The 19,635-nt window shown below is 40.9% G+C and overlaps 1 protein-coding gene across 4 annotated transcripts in view; it reads right to left on the bottom strand.

Moving 5' to 3' along the window:
* Positions 1-19,635, bottom strand: part of LOC122552310 (intercellular adhesion molecule 4-like) — a 118,103-nt gene continuing 98,468 nt past the window's right edge. For all 4 annotated transcript variants that reach the window (XM_087983524.1, XM_043695046.2, XM_043695044.2 and 1 more), the window contains exons 2-5: positions 11,586-11,849; positions 7,656-7,970; positions 5,121-5,399; positions 1-3,890 (exon numbers count right to left, since the gene is read on the bottom strand). In XM_087983524.1, the coding sequence (XP_087839650.1) occupies positions 3,712-3,890; positions 5,121-5,399; positions 7,656-7,970; positions 11,586-11,849 (1,037 nt within the window). In that variant the 3' untranslated portion in view covers positions 1-3,711. The remainder of the gene's footprint in view (positions 3,891-5,120; positions 5,400-7,655; positions 7,971-11,585; positions 11,850-19,635) is intronic.

Below are 19,635 nucleotides of genomic sequence, written 5' to 3'. Positions count from 1 at the left end.
TCTGTGTTTACCAATATAATTTATTACCCACTTAATGTTCATGAAATACATCAAATTCATTATACAATTAAAATACTGCATCTTACAAAATTGAATCAAAACGATCCCGAGAGGTGGTGTGTACGCAGCAATCTTGTGACAAAACAGATGTTAATTTCATTTTTTTAATCATTCACTCACAGGATGTAGGCATCACTGGCTAGGCCAGCATTTAATGTAGTTCAGAGTCAACCACATTGCTGTGGGTCTGGGGTTAAATGTAGGCTAGACTGGGTAAGGATAGCACGTTCCTTTCTTATAGGACATTAGTGAACCAGATGGACTTTTCCAACATTCAACAATGGATTCATGGTCATCACTAGAATCTTTATTTCAGATTTTATTTAATTGAATTCAGTCAGATCCACAGCAGGATTTGAACACAGGTTCCCAGAACATTACCTTAGTCTCTGGATTAACAGCCCAGTGATAACACCATCAAGCCATTGCCTCCACGTATTGTGTTAATTTGGGTTCAGGTGAGTGAGAATGAGACAAAATACAACCAAAGTAATCTCTCCTGAAGCAGTTGATATGAGCAGCATCATTGTTAACATCTCATTAATGTAGGCAGCTAGTTGCCTTCTGTTTTCACCATGTTTGTGGTATTGGACTGATGTAGGAATTAGCTTTAGCAAGGATATCGAAAATACACAATTTTCACAACTTCTCTGCCTTTCTATCATTTGCCCCATGTTCTCACAATCATTCTGGTCCCTCCTGTGATCTGGCCAATGTGATCCACTCTCTTATTGCTGTTTCAGTTTCAGCCAGCTCTTCACTCATCCTGAAACAGACCCACAATTCAGGAAGAAGGATATCATTTCTGCATAGGGTCAACTTCCTGAAACCACTAAGGCAATTTCTACCCAGTCTTTTCTCACATGGTTCAGAAATAATTTACAAGGATGTTGCCAGGGTTGATGGGTTTGAGTTATAGGGAGAGACCGAATAGGCTGTAGCTGTTTTCCCTGCAGCATTGGAGGCTGAGGGGTGACCTTATAGAAGTTTATAAAATCATGAGAGGCATGGATGAGAGACAAGGTCTTTTCCATGGGGTGGAGGAGTCCAGAACTAGAGGGCATCGGTTTAACTTGAAACTGGAAAAATTTAAAATGAACCTAAGGGGCAACTTTTTCATACGGAGGGTGGTGCGTGTATGGAATGAGCTGCCAGAGGAAGTGGTGGAGGCTGGTACAATTACAATATTGAAAAGGCATTTGGATGGGTATATGAATGGGAAGGGTTTAGAGGGACATGGGTCAAATGCTGGCAAATGGGGCTACATTACTTTAGGATATCTGGTTGGCATGGACGAGTTGGACTGAAGGGTCTGTTTCTATGTGAGAGAAAAAGGTTTCTAATTAAATCTATCAACATTAGATACTTGAATATAACCTTTTAAAGAGTCTGTTGTTAATGTACCTCAACAATGAACTGTTTAATTTTTTCAAAGAAATTGGAAAGACTTCCTGCAAAATGAATCATTTTGATAAGGTAGTGAAGTTTCATTAACCAAACAAAGATCATGAAAATAACTAAAGTCTCAATGTAGCAAGAAGAAAGATGTAATGAGGCACATGGATGAAAGAAATGCAGAGAGGCTGGATTTCTGCAATCCCAGAACCAGAGACCACTGATTCAATGTGATTATCAAAGTAACTAACACTGATTTGAGAAAGCCTAAATGAGTCAGTGTGTGGTGAGGTTGTGAAATGTGCTGCCTGAGAATGTGATGGAGGTAGATACAGTCATGGATTTATAAAGAGAACTAAAGAAAGGTCATTTTCAGGACAACAGGGAAAGGTAATGGAGTGGGATGAGCTCAGCTGCTCTTACAGGCAGTGGGCACAGACAAGATGCATCCATTAGCTTCCTTCAGTGCTGCATCTATTCCTCACTTCTATTCAATAAATGTGAAAAAGGTTCCAACACCTGACCTAAATTTGCCTTTGAGTGTTTCTCTCTGTCCATTTCATGGCAAAGCTTGACATCCTGGTTTGTAGAAGCAGTCACTGCCTTTCAAACCTGAAAAGCTCAAGTTTCTTAATTCTTTCTTCACACCTCTGTCTGACATGTGAAATGTTTCTTACAGATGAACTCAAGGATCTGCAGGGAGGATTTGTGACCTGGTCCTGTATCTCACTTGACCATGTCTTGCCAACATCCCAACCAGTTCATATTTCATGTCTTCCTGGACAATTCAGCTCCCCTTCATTGGTAGCACAATGCTGTGGATATTGGAAATCTAAAACAAACACAGAGAATGTTGGTGAAACTCAGCAGGTTTGTCAGCATCAGTGGAACGGGTAGCAGAGTTAGTCTTTCGAATATGGTATGGCTCTTCTTCAAAACAGATCCTGTTGTGTTTCTCTAGCATTCTCTGCATTTGTTACAGCTATTCTTCAGATTGAGATTCAGGGTACAATGTCAACTTAGATTTGGAGACCAATTGGCTTTTAACATTCCTTAAGATTGGAGTGGGGGAGGGTTTAAGACTAGGGGGCACATTTTTAAATTGAGAGGAAAAACATGAGAAGCAACGTTTTTTACGCAGAGGGTGGTTTGTGTGTGGAATGAACTTTCTGAGAAAGTGGTGGATGAGGGTACATTTCCAATGTTTAAAAGATATTTGGATAAGTACTCAAATAGGAAAGGTTTGGAAGGATGTGGACCAGAAACTGTGGGATGAGTTTAGTTTCGAATTATGTTTGGCATAGACTGGTTGGACCGAAGGTCTGTTTCCGTGCTGTTTGACCCAATGACTTTGTTAAGTTGGAAGATGTGGAGAGCATGCCCAACACTAGAAGGCCAAAGGGTTGGTCAATGTTGAGGCTGACAGCTCTGGAATTCAGCAAGGTGGTTCTGTTAGAGTCCCAGGGAGCAAGGATATCAAAATAAGTTTACAGTAGAACAGGCTGAAGGGATTACATTGGCTCCTGGTCTCCTGTTCCTTAGCGATGTGACATAGAAGGCAGGAAGTCCAGATTAGAGTGGTGCTGGAAAAGCACAGCAGGTCAGGCAGCATCCGAGCAGCAGGAAAATCAACATTTGAGGCAAAAGATTTGCTCTCATGTCTTTCCTCTCAACTTAAAAATGTGCCCCCAGTCTTAAAGCACCCCCCCCCCCCCCCATCCTAGGGAGTGTTAAAAGCCAATTGGTCTCCAAATCTAAGTTGATATTGTGCCCTGAATCTCAATCTGAAGAATGGCTGTAACATCGGGAATCGTCCTGAAGAAGGGCTTTTGCCCAAAACGTCGATTTTTCCTGCTCCTCGGATACTGCCTGACTGCTGTGCTGTTCCAGTGCCACTCTAACCCTGACTCTAATCTCCAGCATCTGCAGTACCCACTTTTGCATAGAAGAAGATTCTGCTAGTGATATAAGTAATAAAGATGCAGATGTGCAAGAGCCAGTCTTAAAAACAAAGGAAGTTCTTGGAGAGTCACAGCTGGAGAAGGTTACAGAGGTAGAGAAGGAAGACACCATTCAGAAAGAATTAGAGGTGAATATTTGCATAGTTCTCCTGTATCATCTGCAGAAAGCACAAGACATAGGACAAGAGACCTGCAAACAAACTCAAACCCAGGATATTTTCCAGAGTAGTTAGAAATGCTGTTTTTAAATTGTAAAATCTCGTTTCATATTCTAGTCCATTGCAGGTTGTTGTGATCATTCCTGATACTGGTTTTCATTGGGAACTTGTGGATTGTTGTTGGGCTTTGCATTTTGTAGTTTGTATACTCCTGTTTTCTTGACATTCTTGTTCAAGTAATAAATGATGACTCCTGTTGCAAAGATCAATGTAGCCACCACTGATACACTTGCTGCAGCTATGATCGTAGCTTTACCTGTGAGGAAGATAGGTGAATGAAATGATTCGTAAAACTGAATTTGCATAATTTTTAAAAAATGAATGAGATTTTTAATGTCCTAAAGTCATATAGATACTTTGTTCTCTGTGCGTCATGAATATAAATGGAGAAAAACAGTGTGTCAATCTGTCAGATTAGTCAGCTGGGTAGAATGAGAATCACAGGAGATGCTCAACAGCATGGCCCATCCATAACTGCAGTGTCAGGTGAAATGGAATTAGTCTAATGAAAATGTTCAAAATTGATTGCTGCTCCTGTTTCAGTGCTTTCTCAGTTACTAATCTCATGATCTGTTTCCACTGATTAGGGATCTGTAGTTGCAGATACATTCAATTTTGTTCAAATAGCACACAATCTGTAAGCAGTCAGTCCATGTAATATTTTATAAATTCCTACTTTGGAAATAGAACCAATCTGCCTCAAGATTGGGATATAGATAGATTCTAAACTCACAGCTTTAATGCATTGTCTGAGCTGAGATGTCACAATTTTTTATAAAATCTTATGTTATCTTGGAACTATGATTTGAAAGAAGTTCTGGGATTTACATATTAATGAATTGAAACCTGCATCCCCATTTTAAGTGATTAAAGACTGAACAGCAATCTAAGTTTGTTCAATACATCGCATCAATTGTATGACACTTTGATCTTTTACTCTGAACTCTGTGTCCTATGATCCTGCCCGACTAGCTACCAGATGAAAGAGCAGCGCTCCGAAAGCTTGTACTTCCAAATAAACCTGTTGGACTATAACCTGGTGTTGTGTGATTTTTAACTTTGTCCACCCCAATCCAACACCAGAACCTCCACATCATGTCTACTGGTTTAAGAATTCTTTCACTTTCTCTCTGACTTCCTGAAGTCTCTCTGTCTGTTTACAAAAGTCCACTCTATGATCAAGTTTCTGGACACTTGCACAAACTTTCCCATAAAGGCCTACAACCGTTCATTTCTTCCAGTAAGTACATGGAGATTGTTTTCCCCCACTGTGTAAGTGAAGTTGTGAGAGGATGAACTTTTAAATCTGTTGGAGGTTGGAATGAAACAGAAGAGACCTTGGAAAAGGTTTTGTCTGATCTTTCGACTTTGGTGTTAGACAGGCCAAAACTTTCACTTTTTTTTCTGTTTGAAGTAGAGATTTACACCACGGGTTTTTAGTGAAGTTAAATAATTTAATCAATCAGCTTTGATATTTTTGATTCACCTTCGATGCTGATGTCCACGATCTTCTCTTCAGCTCCAAGTTGGTTCATAACTGAACATTTATATGTTCCACTATTTTTAGTTGTAGCATCAGAAATACAGAGAACTCCTGAAGGATTAATCACAACATTGCTTTGTTTGGGCCATTCCCATTTCAGTGTTGGGCGTGGATTTCCTTGGTAGTCACATTGTAATATAATAGATTCACCTTTACTGAAATATACTGGAGACTTGGAGACACTTTTGTTATTTGCTAATAGAGCTGTAATGATTGGTTTATCTGTAAAACAAAATGATTTGAAATTAGGAGCAATGCAACTTCCAGCTGATCTTGTTAAAAAGCAATGATATCTCAATTTAATTTAAATGGTTTAATTGTATGTGATGTGCGAAACAATTCTGTGACCAGATTTCTGCCCTTGTGCAAATTGCCCAGAACGGACTCACTGCTTATTCCTAATGGTGGTGGTGGGGGGGGCTTTGCTGCAGAGCTTTGGGCCACCTGCAATATGGGAATGCAATCTGAATCCTGGTAAACTGGAAAACTCCACAATGATGCCACCAATATACCACACTGTTATTATGCTTGTTTCTAATTCTCCCCAAAGAAGGCTTGAATTTATTTAACATGGAGTATCTTTAATAAACAACTCAAATGTCCAATATACAAAAAGTCACTCTGAAGGACATTGACAATAATATAATTAAGTTGAATTGCCTGGGCATTATTTATGGTGAGATGATTATAGGAGGATTTGTTGTGTAAGGAAGTATGGCCGTGGCTGTATAATTGGAACAGTCTGTAAAAGATGGATTTAGGAAATTTATCAGAGATATTTCAAATATACATCATATCATGACTATGATTTTGAATGGTTTACTGAGACTGATTTTCTCGTGTTCGGGGGGTTGAGAAATGAACATGGTGACAGAGAGGGCTTTTTAGAAAGCAGATACATGGGAACACCACCACCTTCAGGTTCCCCTCCAAGCCATTCACCATCCTGACTTGGAAATATATCCGCCTTCCTTCATTGTCACTGGGTCAAAATACTGGAATTACCTTCCTCAGGGCATTGTGGGTCAACCTACAACACATGGACTATAGCGGTTCAAGAATGCAGCTCACCATCACCTTCTCAAAGGGCAACTAGAAACGGGGAATAAATGCTGGCCCAGATCCCACAAATGAATTTAACTAAAGTATTTTGATGGATTTTATTTAGTTGAGTTTATGCTGCTAACTACTTGCAATTATTTTTGTGTGCTTAATGAATAGTTTGGAGTGTTGTAATTACCAATCTTTGTCGTTGCTTATGACATATTCATTGTTATGTTGAGAACATTCTTAGATGTCATTTGTTGCTTTATAAATGAGATTTGAGTCAACTATATGGCAGATTAATGTGGAACTTTCCTGTAATGTATTTGTAACAATAAAATGTTGATTAAACGGTGGCACAATTTTATACACAATGAGTTGTCCAAATTTTCATGAGGTTTTGCTCCCTATTGACTAGACAAATGCTATATTTAAATCAAAATTTCCAAGGTCAGAATTTTAAAAAAACTATTGAGGGAATAGCAATCATAAACTTGATGTAAACTGGAAATTTGTACAGTTAGAGAGCAGTCTTTCAATCTCCAATCTGTTCAAGGCTGCTATGGCAACCTTGTGGAGTGGAGATGGGATGGAATCACTGCATGAGTTGATAATTAACTCACTTGGCTAAGGTTTCTATGAATAATTTTGTGCCAACTTACAAGCACGTGTACAACCAAGGAATAAGAGTAATTTGTCAGGCTCTTTGAGCCTGTTCTGCCATTATTAAAATCATCAATGATCTGATTTTAACCTCAATTCTACCCACTTCTTCATAGGCATAATCATCTTTAATTTTCTTAATAATCAAGAATCTATTTATCTCCACCTTAAAAATAGTGGCAATCCAAAGATGTTCAGGACAGGTGACTTGGCCATGCTAAATTGCCCATAGTGTTAGATGCATTAGTCAGGGGTAAATATAGGGTAGGGGAATGGGTCTGGGTAAATTACTCTTCGGAGGGTCAGTGCGGACATGTTGGGCCGAAGGGCCTGTTTCCATATTGTAGAGAATCTAATCACTGTATCTTTCTGGGTGATCAGTGCATTTCAATAAATACCAGCTCTGTTACCATATCAACCTGGTGAAGTTACTCTATCTCCTGAGTTGAAAGGGATTAATTTTTTGCTTAATAAAAAATTAAAATACTGCAGATCCCACAAGTCAAAAATTTAAAAAAAGAAAATATTGAAATACTCAGCAATTGAAGAAGCATTTCAGGAGAGTAAAACTGAGTTAACATTTCAGGTCTGTGGGTTTTCTGAACTGCTTTGCAGACCTGTATTCCCAGTGATTTTAGGTTTAAAATATCAGCAAAGTCCTTTCAACACAGGAGATTTCAATGTGATCCAAAACTTTACTGATAAAGGCCCCTTATTGCTGCAACCAGAACATAGAGATGAATCAACAAAACCTGTTACAATTTAACTTACAGTACGTTTGCAGAGTGACAGAAGAGTTTGTGATTGACTTTGTGGTATTAGAGCCCAAGTCCACTTCAGCCAAGCAGGTGTACTCCTGTCCATCATCTGATCGACTTGCAACGAAATTGAAGACATTTCTCAACCTTTTATCTTCATCCACAGAACCTGGTTCGCCTGTGGAATTTCTCTGAATAATCTCACTGCCTCTTAGCCATGTGAGAATGAGTTTGTTGTTTGGATAAACTCTTGGGCCAATGCACTCCAGATGATATGTTCTGTTAATCTCCAGCACTTCAGGGAGTACTGTAATGTTTATCTCTCGATCTGTTAAAGGAGAATTACAGTTGACAGGATTCGCTGAGATAGTAAAGTCCACAAGGACCATTAGAGAGATGACTGATGCTGGTTTAACCAGATGGTCACCATACCTCAGATGAGGGCAGCAGCTGAAAAGGAGAGTCCTTCATGGTAACTTCAACTGGTATGGGAAATAACATTTCTGAGGACCATGGAGCCCTGTCCTTCCCAATGATTCACTGTCACACAATGTTATACATGTACCAGACTAGATATTTCAGCCAATCACATTTATACCTTGCCATTCATTATTCGTCATTGCTCAGCACATTGACTTGGGGACTTCTCAATCTGCACACAGCTCAAACTGTTAAAAGGGCTTATGCCCGAAACGTCGATTCTCCTGCTCCTTGGATGCTGCCTGACCGGCTGCGCTTTTCCAGCAACACATTTTCAGCTCAAACTGATACTCTGATTAGAAAACTGAAATTACTACTGACATCAGTAGCATTGTTAAAAGTAACTTTCAATTAAAAGATTTCTAACTGAAGTTCATTGAAACAACCAACAATAAAAATTGTCATTTTACAGAGGACCTGGACATTAATGTGTGTTGTTCTGTGGTGAGTGTTTGAACTAAAATTTGAAGAATATGGTTTATTCATCTTAATAGGAGGGAAAGAAACCTCACAATGTTTATAAAGTATGTGGATGAACCTCTGAAGTGTCATAACATTCAAGGCTACGGACCAAGTGCTGAAAAGTGAGATTAGTGTAGATAGGTATATGTGCAAACCCGTGCTCAAGGACTGTATGACTCTCTGACTCGCTAAACTATTTCACCACTGAAATAATATCTCAGCTAAAGAATGTGCTCAGTTAAGGAAAACATTCACTTTATTTAAGGACCATCTTACTGTGTCTGCATCCTGCCACAACTCTGTTTGAATGCTCGATCTTGTCAGATTGTACAACTTCCTGTGATGATACATGCTGTCTCTCATAAACGTATCATACAGTCACAGCTTCTTTACACTATAATGATGAGTTAGTGACTGTTGACACAAGCTATACAGAACACAAATGAACTACAAAATCTCATTGATTCTGTTCACCTTAAGATCTCTTTTGAGGTTACTTAGAAAAAAATTAAGACATCCAGTATAATATCCAGTCACATCCTTGCCTTTGAGTGCTGCAGTGATTCTGGACAGTGAGGATATCCTAACCTTTGCTCCATCTGTATAGGGAACACTGCTCTTAAAGCAATATTACAACATTCCTGTTTCTTTTCCCCAGACGTTAAATCAAATACACTAAAGGTGAAAACATAGAAGTGACGTTAAATCAAATACACTAAAGGTGAAAACATAGAAGTGTTTATAGATCCACTGGAATGTCTGCATCTTTATTGAGTTTGCCAACCAGCCCAGCATTTCCAAAGCGTCTATGAGGTGATCCACATGATGGACAATCCTAATGCATTCCAGGCCATCAAGCTGACACTTAAGCTTCTTTGTATGTGAATACTGCACTTCTCTAACACGCAACACAACACCACCTTTAAAACTTCCTGCAGAATCAAACCTATCTGGTTACATTGTTGTATATCCTGGAATGACCCAATGTGAGTCTTGGTCTCTTCTGCTGCCCTCGCAGATTTCAGAGATAGGCATAAAGTCAAGGTCCATATAGGTTGGTGGTTCTGCCACTATCAGTTCACTTGGCTCTATCAGCTAAAATACTTGTGATCTCCATGCCAAATTGCCAGAGCTGCATTGTGATCAGAATGTGCCAATGCACGGCTTGGATAAACCATTGTATGCAGTTAATGTAGCAGTTATCAGTGTACTACTGAATTCCAATGATATCCTTCAAAATTCAGACTGATGGGATATCGCATTCTCTCCTGTGTTAGTCTTGGCTTGGAGTGGTGTTTGCCAGCTCTGCCTGAGAAAACAACATTGTTTCTGGCAAAAACTTCTCGTGAGTTGATTTTGTCCCACAGTGTGCTCCATTTACAAAGTGGGACTGGACAAGACACTGGAATACTGTGGGCAGTTATGGTCTCTCTCCTAAAACAAGAATGTTATGAAATTTGAAAGGTTCAGAAAATATTGCCAGGATTAGAGGGTTTGAGCAATAGGGAGAGGCTAAATAGGCTGGAGCTATTTTTCTGGAGCGTTGGAGGCTGAGGGGTGACTTTATAGAGGTTTATAAAATCATGAGGGGCATGGATAGGGTGAATAGACAAGGTATTTTCCCTGGGGTGGGGGAGTCCAGAACTAGAGGGACATAGGTTTAGGGTGAGAGGGGAAAGATTTAAAAGGGACCTAAGGGGCAACTTTTTCACAGAGAGTGTACGTGTATGGAATGAGCTGCCAGAGGAAGTGGTGGAGGCTGGTACAATTACAGCATTTAATAGGCATCTGGATGGATATATGAATAGGAAGGGTTTAGAGGGATATGAGCCAAATCTGGCAAATGGGACTAGATTAGGTTGGGATATCTTTTCGACATGGACAAGTTGGACCAAATGGTCTGTTACTGTGCTGTACATCTCTACGACTCTATGACTTTATGATTGAAAGCTGTTCTATTCTGACAACACACCTGCAAGTTGCCCTCCAAGCCACACACCAACCAGACTTGAAAATATGTTGTGATTCCTCAATGTCACTGGTTCATCATCCTGGAATTCCCTCCCTAAGGACATTGTGAGTCTACCTACAGCATGTGGACTACAGTGGTTCAAGAAGGCTGCTCACTACACCTCGTCAAGGGCAACTAGGGACAGGCAATAGATGCTGGGCCCACCCAGCTATGTTCATGTCCCACAAGTGAATATAAAAATAATTCTGGCTCTTGACTTGTGTCTGCATTGCCATGAACTTTGTGTATTAGCTTACGTGGACTCAGTCTCCTTGTGTACTTCTTGCTGTCACTGCTGTCTTTATTGTGCTTGTTTTCTGGTTTTCTTTTCCTAGTGCAGCCTGCATGCTTGGAGATACATTTCTTGGATATAAGGGACCAGTCTTCTTTAGAACCACATACATCTTGTCAGGCAGGACAGCTTTGTGGTAACACTGGAGCACACAGTTTGCTTGCTTTTTCTGTCCTGGTTACAGTGCTGATACTGCGCCTAGTACCGAATGTTGTCCAGCCACAATGGCCTCATATTTTCTGCCATCTGCTCATAGTGAATCAATGATTTGACCTTGCCTTTTGCCAAGAGGTCATTTTGGAATGCTTTGATATGTGCTGAGACAATTACCAATTTTATTATCTGCTCCAATAGAGTGATCACTTGACACATCCTTGTCTATGATGCTACAATACTGAAGCGACTGTGACTGCTGGTTATGTGATGACATCTTGCCCTTTGCCCAGCCTCAATAACCTGTGAGTTACTTCATTCTAAATGTGGCTGTCATTTTGTCCTTACGGTGTCTCTATGTTTGTCTGTACTCCATAATTTTGACTGAGCTTATCTCCTCAGTTTGTATGTAAAACAGTTTTGGGTGACACTGCAGCTTTTCAACACATTAAGATTCCTTTAGCCAAACATTTGCTGTACAGGCTAAAACATGTAAATTCTATCACCATTTTATTTTATTTGTTAATATAAAATTTTCCACTTACTATATACAGTTATGTCTTCTCTTTTAATGTCAGTCGTATTCTCACATTGTACGAAACATATTATCGAGAAAGACCACCTGTGGATACTTGTGATATTAACTGAGACCCATTGATCACTTTCCAGTTTGGGATAATTTCTTAGTCCTTCGATTGCTATGTAAGATCCTGCACATGACGTACTGCAGTTCACCACCAAAGGGTCACCAAATGCCACAGCCAGGGGGTTTGCATTGACCTGTAGCTCCAATCCAGTCACTTTTCCCACTGTGGATACAAATCACAGTAAATATCGGGATTTGGAATTCATTGAGAACATGAACAATTCTGAACAAATCTCTGGATCAGTTTACAGATGAACAGATGAACATGGAGCAGGAATAGGCCATTGGTCCTTCAAGCCTGCTCTGCCATTTAATAAATTTATGGCTGACCTCATCACTCCACATTCCTGCCCAGTCACATTAACCTTTCACTCCCTTCCTTACCAAGAATCAATCCAGCTCTGTCTTAAACACATCCAAACACTCCACTGCCTTTTCAGGAACAGAAGTGCAAAGATTCATGACAGTCCAAAAGGAAAACATGTCCCTCATCCCTCCCTTTAAAATGGTGATGCCTGATTTCTAAGCAGTCACTGCTAGTTCTGGATTCTCCAACAACAGGGAAGATCTTCCTCACATTCACACTATGAAGACCCCTCAAGAATTTATATGCTTCAATCAAAGTACCTCTTACTCTTCCAATTCCCAGCAGTTATAAGCCCTACCTTTTCTCATTCCTGGTATTAGTCTCGTTAAGGTTTTCTGAACTGCTTCCAACACATTGACATCCTTCTTTAAATAAGGGGACCAATCCTGCACTCCAGATGTGTTTCACCCAAAACATAAGCTCCCTACTTTTGTATTCAAGTCCCCTCGCAATTCCCAACTACTGCACCCTCATACAAATCTTTTATGATTCATGCTCTAGGCTGCATCTCTCTCACTGTTTAGGTATTTTACTTTTTTAATCTCCTCCGGGGCAATATGGTGGAAATCAAGCCCCGGTGTTCGGGGCATGGCTACAGAAGTTAAAGTTTTTTTTTAAAAGTGTGCAAAATTCAAGTAAGCAAAAGTCTTTCATTCCCGCTTTACAGTTGGTCAACTCAATAGGCAAATGTGGAAGAGAAGCTACTTGTAGTTGCAGAATCTGTTGCTTCTTTTCAGCTGTATTTTAATGACGTTGGTTTTAGGATCAGATGGAAACCCTTAATGGATTGCACTCTGGCCGTCATGAAAGATAACCCTATCGACACTGAGCATTCAAAACTCTCTTGGATAGAAGATTTCATAAATTCGCAATCCCTTTAGTAAAGAAATATTTCTTAATCCCAGTAACAGATGGCCAACTTTGTAATCTAGGACTGAGTCTGTGTCTTTGATTCTACAGCCAGAGGAAACACTTGCTCAGCATCTGCTCCAGAAAGCCTTTCCAAATGTTTTATTTCAATTCAATTAGCTCTACTGTAGGTTTGGTCTCATCAGTGCTCAATATAACTAGCAATTATGTACCCCCTACTTAGACTAGTTGCAAGAGCCCATGGTAATGTGGATAGAGGAATGGCTAACTAATAGAAGTCAGAGAATTACCATTAGGGGAGCCTTTTTGGGATGAAAACCTGTAACGAGTGAAATGTCACAGGGGTTATTGCTGGGCCACAATTATTTACAATATTTATTAATGACTTGGATGACAAAAGTGAATGTACTAGTATGATAATGCTGAACGGGCGATACAGTGGCTCAGTGGTTAGTACTGTGTCTCCAAACACCAGAAACTCGGGTTCGATCCCAGCCTTGGGCGACTGTCTGTGTGGAGTTTGCACATTCCCCCCGTGTCTACGTAGGTCTACTCCGGGTGCTCCGGTTTCCTCTCACAATCCAAAGATGTGCAGGTTAGGTAAATTACCCATCGTATTCAGGGTAGTGTAGGTTAGAGGTAAATGTAGAGGTCTGGGTAGGTTACTCTTCAGAGGGTCGGTGTGGACCTGTTGGGCCAAAATGGCCTGTTTCCACACTGTAGGGATTCTTTGAAAATTCCCTGCTTTACCTGTCTTTTAGTCCCAAATTGACAGAGCACAGGCTGCATTTCTGTACCTAGCAAGATACTCTTTATTCCATATAAATATTCTAACGACTGATACACATACAATTAATAATTGTTGATACATAAATCTATCAGCTACACCTTTAACCCCTTTATAAAGTGCCCATTCAGACAGAAAGGGAGAAAAACATGTGTGTTATGGGTGAAGGAAATGATGGGAAGATTCTTGTTCACAGGTTTGGCTGAAGTGCAGCTTGTCTGTACCTGCTGTTCTATAAGCCCTTTTTCTCATACTACTGAAGGCGGGTCTCTGCACTCCAAATGTTAACTCTGCTTTCTTTCCATAGATGCTGCCAGACCTGAGTTTCTGCAGTAATTCCTGAATCTGTTCCTAATTTGCAAAATCTCTCTTCATCCTGGTAACCAAAGAAAACACATGCAACGTGCCTCAATGACTACTGCCTGGTGGCTCTGACCTCCATCACTATGAAATGCTTTGAGAGATTAGTCTTAGCTCATATTAATTCTAGCCTCCCAACCTGCCTCAATCCCTTGTAATTTGCCCAATGGTGCAACTGGTCCACAGCAGATGCCATCTCCCTAGCCCTATATCCATCCATAGAACATCTGAATAATAAGAATACCTCTGTCAGGTTTCTACTTATTGACTACAACTCCACCTTCAACACTATCATTACAACCAAACTAATCTCAAAACTCCGAAACCCAGGTCTCAGTTCCGCCCTCTGCAATTGGATCCTCAGCTTTCTGACCCACAGACCATAATCAGTGAAGATAGACAATAGCATCTCCTCCAAGATAATCCTCAACACTGGCACCCTGCAAGAATGCATTCTCAGCCCCTTACTGTCCTCCCTGTACACTCACACTGTGTGGCCAACTCCCATCTGAACTCTATCCACAAGTTTGCTGACAACATCACCAATGCAAGCCACATATCAAACAATGACAAGACAGAACACAGCAAAGAGACAAAGTGCTTGGTGTCATGATGCAATGATACAAATCTCTTCCTCAATGTCACCAAACCCAAAGAGCTGATCATTGACTTCAGGAAACAAGGGGGAGGACATGCGCCTATCTACATCAACAGAGCTGAGGTAGAGATGGTCCGAGATTTTAAGTTCCTAGGAATGATGATCACCAATAATCTGTCCTGGTCAGATATGATGGTTAAGAAGCCACAACAACACCTTTTCTCCCTCATGGAGCCTCAGGGGATTTGGTGTGCCCATTAGGACCCTCACCAACCATTATAGTTACACCATAGAAAGTATTCTATTTGGATGCATAATGGCTTAGTTTGGCAACTGCCCTCCCCAGAACTGTAAGACACTACAGAGAGTTATGTACACATCCCAGTTAATCACACAAACCAACTTTCCATCCATTGACTCCATCTACACCTCTCGCTGCCACAGAAAGGCAGATAATATCAAAGACCCTTCCCGCACGACTATAATCTTTTCCAAACTCTTCCTTAAGGCAGAAAATACAGAAGCGTAAAGACACGTACCAACAGGTTCAAGAACAGCTTCTTCCCTGCTGCTATTAGACTGACGAATGGATCTTTCAAATTTTAAATCTAAAGTTGATCTTGCTTTTTGTGCACCCTCTTTACAGCTGGAACCTTGTATTCCTTGCTCTGTTCTATCACTTTGTGATCTTTGTATGGTATGATCCACCTGTACTGCACACAAAACAAAACTTTTCACTGTACCTAGTTACACGTGACAATAATAAATCAAATCAAAAAAATTCATTACTTATTCCTGAAGTCCAGAGATCATTCTGGAACCTATGTTGTACTCTCTCCAAGGCCAATATACCCTTTCAGGGTGTGGTGCTCAGACTGCTCACAGTTCTATGTTCCTAAACCATGTTGACTAATAATCTTGAAATCATGTAATATAGCCATGTCATAATTTCTTTAATAATAGCTTCCAGAATTTTCCCGGTGACAGATGTTAAGCTAACTACCTTGTTGTTCCCTGCTTTCCATTTTCCTCCCTTTTTGACATTTGCTACATTCAAATCTAATGAGATTTTGCCTGAATCAAGGGAGTTTTCAAATATTAAAAGCAAAAAATCAACTATCTCACTTGCTACGTTTTTTAAGATGTTGGGATGAAGTCCATCAGAATCTGGGTAGCTGTCGAGAGTGTGGTGCTGGAAAAGCATAGTAAGTCAGGCAGCACCCAAGGAGCAGGAGAACCAACGTTTCAGGCAAGAGCCAAAAGGCTGATTTGGTTCGGCTGCCTATCTCCATGTCATAACATCTGTATAACCTTTTCAATATTTTCTAAGTTTCAATAGGATCACCTCTCAATTTTTGCAACTCTAGAGATCACACACCCAGTTTGTCCAAACTCTCTTCAGCGGACAGTCCCACTATCCCAGGAACACGTCTGGTGGAATGTAGTTGCACCCTGTCTATAGTAATGATATAGGGAAGGAAACCAAAACTACAGTCTAACCAAGCTCCGATACAATTAAAGCAAGACTTCACTACTCATGTACACAAATCTCCTTGCAATAAAGACTACCATTCCATTAGCCTTTCTAACAGCTTGCTACTCCTGTAGGTTGGCCTTCAGTGACTTATTGATAAGGACACCTAGGTGCCTTTATCCATCTACACTTTCCAATCTCTTAGCTTTCTCAAAATACTCTGCACATCTGTTTCTCCCGCCAAAGTGGATAACCTTATATTTTCCAATTACATTCCATCTGCCATGTTCTTGACCAATCAGGACACCTGTCCAAATCTTCCAGAAGCTGCTTTACACCTTCATCCCAACACACATTCCCGCTTTGTTTTGGATCAATATTACATTTCCTCTCCCCCTTGAAATCATTGGTCAAGATTGTGAGCAGCTGGGGCCAAGTTCTGGTCCTTGTGGTTACCCATCCATCCCAGCTGCCAACATGAGAATGACCCATTTATACCGACTCTCTGTTTCCTGTCTGTTTGCCAATCGGTAATCCTTCCCTCCTATCCCATGCATTTTAATCTTTCTAACCAGATTCTTGTAGGGAACCTCATCATAAGTCTTCTGAAAATCTAAATGTATTATGTCCTTTAACTCTCCATTATCAATTGTGTTCATAATATCTTTAAAGTTTCCCATTCGCAAATCCATGTTGATCATATCCAAACAAATTATTATCATCCAGGTGTCTATTTATCCCATTGCTCATAACAGACTGTGGCATTTTCCTGATTATTGATGTAAGACTAACAGCTGTGTGAGTTCCCTGTTTCCTTTCTCTTTAATAGTGGGGTAACGTATTCTAGCTTTCCATATGCAGGAATCCTTCCTAAACCTATATAATCTAAGAATATATAACCATCGTACCCGCTACACCTTGTGGACAATTAAACATCCCTCCACTAATATGGTCGATGTTAATAATGGGAGAACCCAGCACAGCATTCCAAAGACAAAGGCAATTACAAACATATTTTTGGTTGAAAAGCCAGAACTTTGTTTTTATTCATTCACAGGATGAGGGCATTACTGGCTAGACCAGCATTTACTGCCGAGCCCAAATTGCCTAGAGAGCAGCTTAGTGTCAACCACATTGCTGTGCATCTGGAGTCACATGTTGGCCAAACCAGGTAAGGATTACCTTCCTTGAAGGACATGAATGAACCAGGTGGGATTTTCTGACAATCGGCAATGGATTCATGGTCGTCAGTGCACTCTTAAACCCAGATCTTTTTATTGAATTCAAATTGCACCATCTGCCATGGCAGGATTCATACCCAGGTCCCCAGGACATTAGGGACATTTAAGTGACTCTTGGATAGGCACATAGATGATAGTACAATGAAGGGTATGGAGGTTACTTTGATCTTAGAATAGGATAAAAGGTCGGCACAACATCGAGGGCCCAAGGACTGTGCTGTACTGTTCTATGTTCTATTTCCTGTGTCTCTGAATGAACAGTCCAGCAATACTAGCACTGAACCATTGCCTCCCGTGCTGAGTGGATGATCCATCTCAGTTGAAACTTTATTGCTGGAACAGCACAGCAGGTCAGGCAGCATCCAGGGAACAGGAGATTCGACGTTTCGGGCACAGGCCCTTCTTCAGGAAGATGATCCATCTCAGCCTCCTCCTGAGGTCCCCAGCAACACAAATGGAGTGTTCATTAGATTCACTCCACATAATAACAAGAAATGGTTGGAGCACTACAAAGGTTAAGGCCCTGATAAGGTTGCAGCAATGGTATTGAAGATGTGTGCACCAAAACTTCCTGCACACCTTGCCAAATTGTTGCTGGATAGCTACGGCACTGACATCACCCAGCAATGAGGAAAATTGCCCAGGTAGGTCCTGTATATAAAAAAGCAGGACAAATCCAACCCGGCCCATGACCCTCCTTCAGATCGTCAGAAAATTGATGAAGGGGTTTTCAAAAGTGTGATCAAGTAGCAGCTGTTCAACAATAACCTGTTCAGTGATGCCCAGTTTGGGTTCCACCAGGGCCACTCAGCTCCTGACCTCATTAAAGCTTTGGTTTCAACATGGACAAAAAAGCTGAATTCCAGAGGGGAGGGGAGAGTGACAGCCCTCGACATCAAGGCTGCCTTCAACCGAGTGTGGCATCAAGGAGCCCTAACAAAACTGGAATCAATGGGAGTCAAGGGGCAAACTCTCCACTGATTGTGGTCACACCTGACACACAGGAAGAAAGTTGTGGTTGTTGGAGATCAGTCATCTCAGCTCCAGGAGTTCCTCAGAGTAGTATCCTTGGCCCAACCATCTTCAACTGCTTCATCAATAACTTTCCCTCCATCATAAGGTCAGAAGTGGGGATGTTTACAGACGATTGTGCAATATTCAGCATCATTTGTGACTCATCAGACATTGAAGCAGTCCATGTTAAAATACAGGGAGAAAGTGAGGACTGCAGATGCTGGAGATCAGAGCTGAAAATGTGTTGCTGGAAAAGCGCAGCAGGTCAGGCAGCATCCAAGGAGCAGGAGAATCGACGTTTCGGGCATGAGCCCTTCCTAACCTGCAATCTTCTTCCTGACCTCTCCGCCCCCACCCCCACTCCGGCCTATCACCCCCACCTTAACCTCCTTCCACCTATCGCATTTCCAATGCCCGTCCCCCAAGTCCCTCCTCCCTACCTTTTATCTCATTCCTGAAGAAGGGCTCATGCCCGAAACGTCGATTCTCCATGTTAAAATACAGCAAGCTTTGGACAATATCTAGGTTTGGGCTGACAAGTAATAAGCTTCATTTACACCATACAAGTGCCAGATATTGACCATCTCCAACAAGAGAAAATTCAACCATAAACCTTTGACATGCAATGGGTATTACGATGACTGATTCCCCCACTTTCAACATCCTGTGGTTAACATTGACCAAAAAGTGAACAAGTCACATCAATACTATTCAAAGAACAAACAGCTGTTGGAAATCTGAAACAAAAAAAACACATTTTTGGAGAAACTCAGTAGGTCTCCATCTAGGGAGAGAAAGCAGAGTCAATGTTTCCATAAGACCATAGGAGCAAATTTGGCCATTTGGCTGATCGAGTCAGCTCCATCATTTGATCATGGCTGAAATGTTTCTCAACCCCGTTCTCCTGCCTTCTACTCGTAACCCTTGATCCACTTACTAATCACAAAACTATCTACTTTTGTCTTAAATGCAGTGAATGGCTTAGCCTCCACAGCTTTCTGTGGCAATGAGCTCCACAGATTCACAACCCTCTGGTTACAGAAATTCCTCCTTATCTCAGTTCTAAAGCATCATTCCTTCACTCTGAGGCCGGTGCCCTCAGGTCCCATTCTCTCCTACTGGTGGAAACATCTTCTCCACGTTCACTCTATCCAGGCCTCTCAGTATTATGTACACTTCAATGAGATCCCCCTCACCTTTCTAAACTCCATCAGGTACAGATCCATAGTCCTCTTTAC

This window comes from Chiloscyllium plagiosum, unplaced genomic scaffold, assembly GCF_037043375.1.
Source record: "Chiloscyllium plagiosum isolate Xiang-an unplaced genomic scaffold, Cpla_swu_hap1 HiC_scaffold_45, whole genome shotgun sequence".
Lineage (NCBI taxonomy): Eukaryota > Metazoa > Chordata > Chondrichthyes > Orectolobiformes > Hemiscylliidae > Chiloscyllium > Chiloscyllium plagiosum.
Note: the sequence above shows the minus strand (reverse complement) of the source record. Positions and strands in the feature narration are given on the sequence as shown.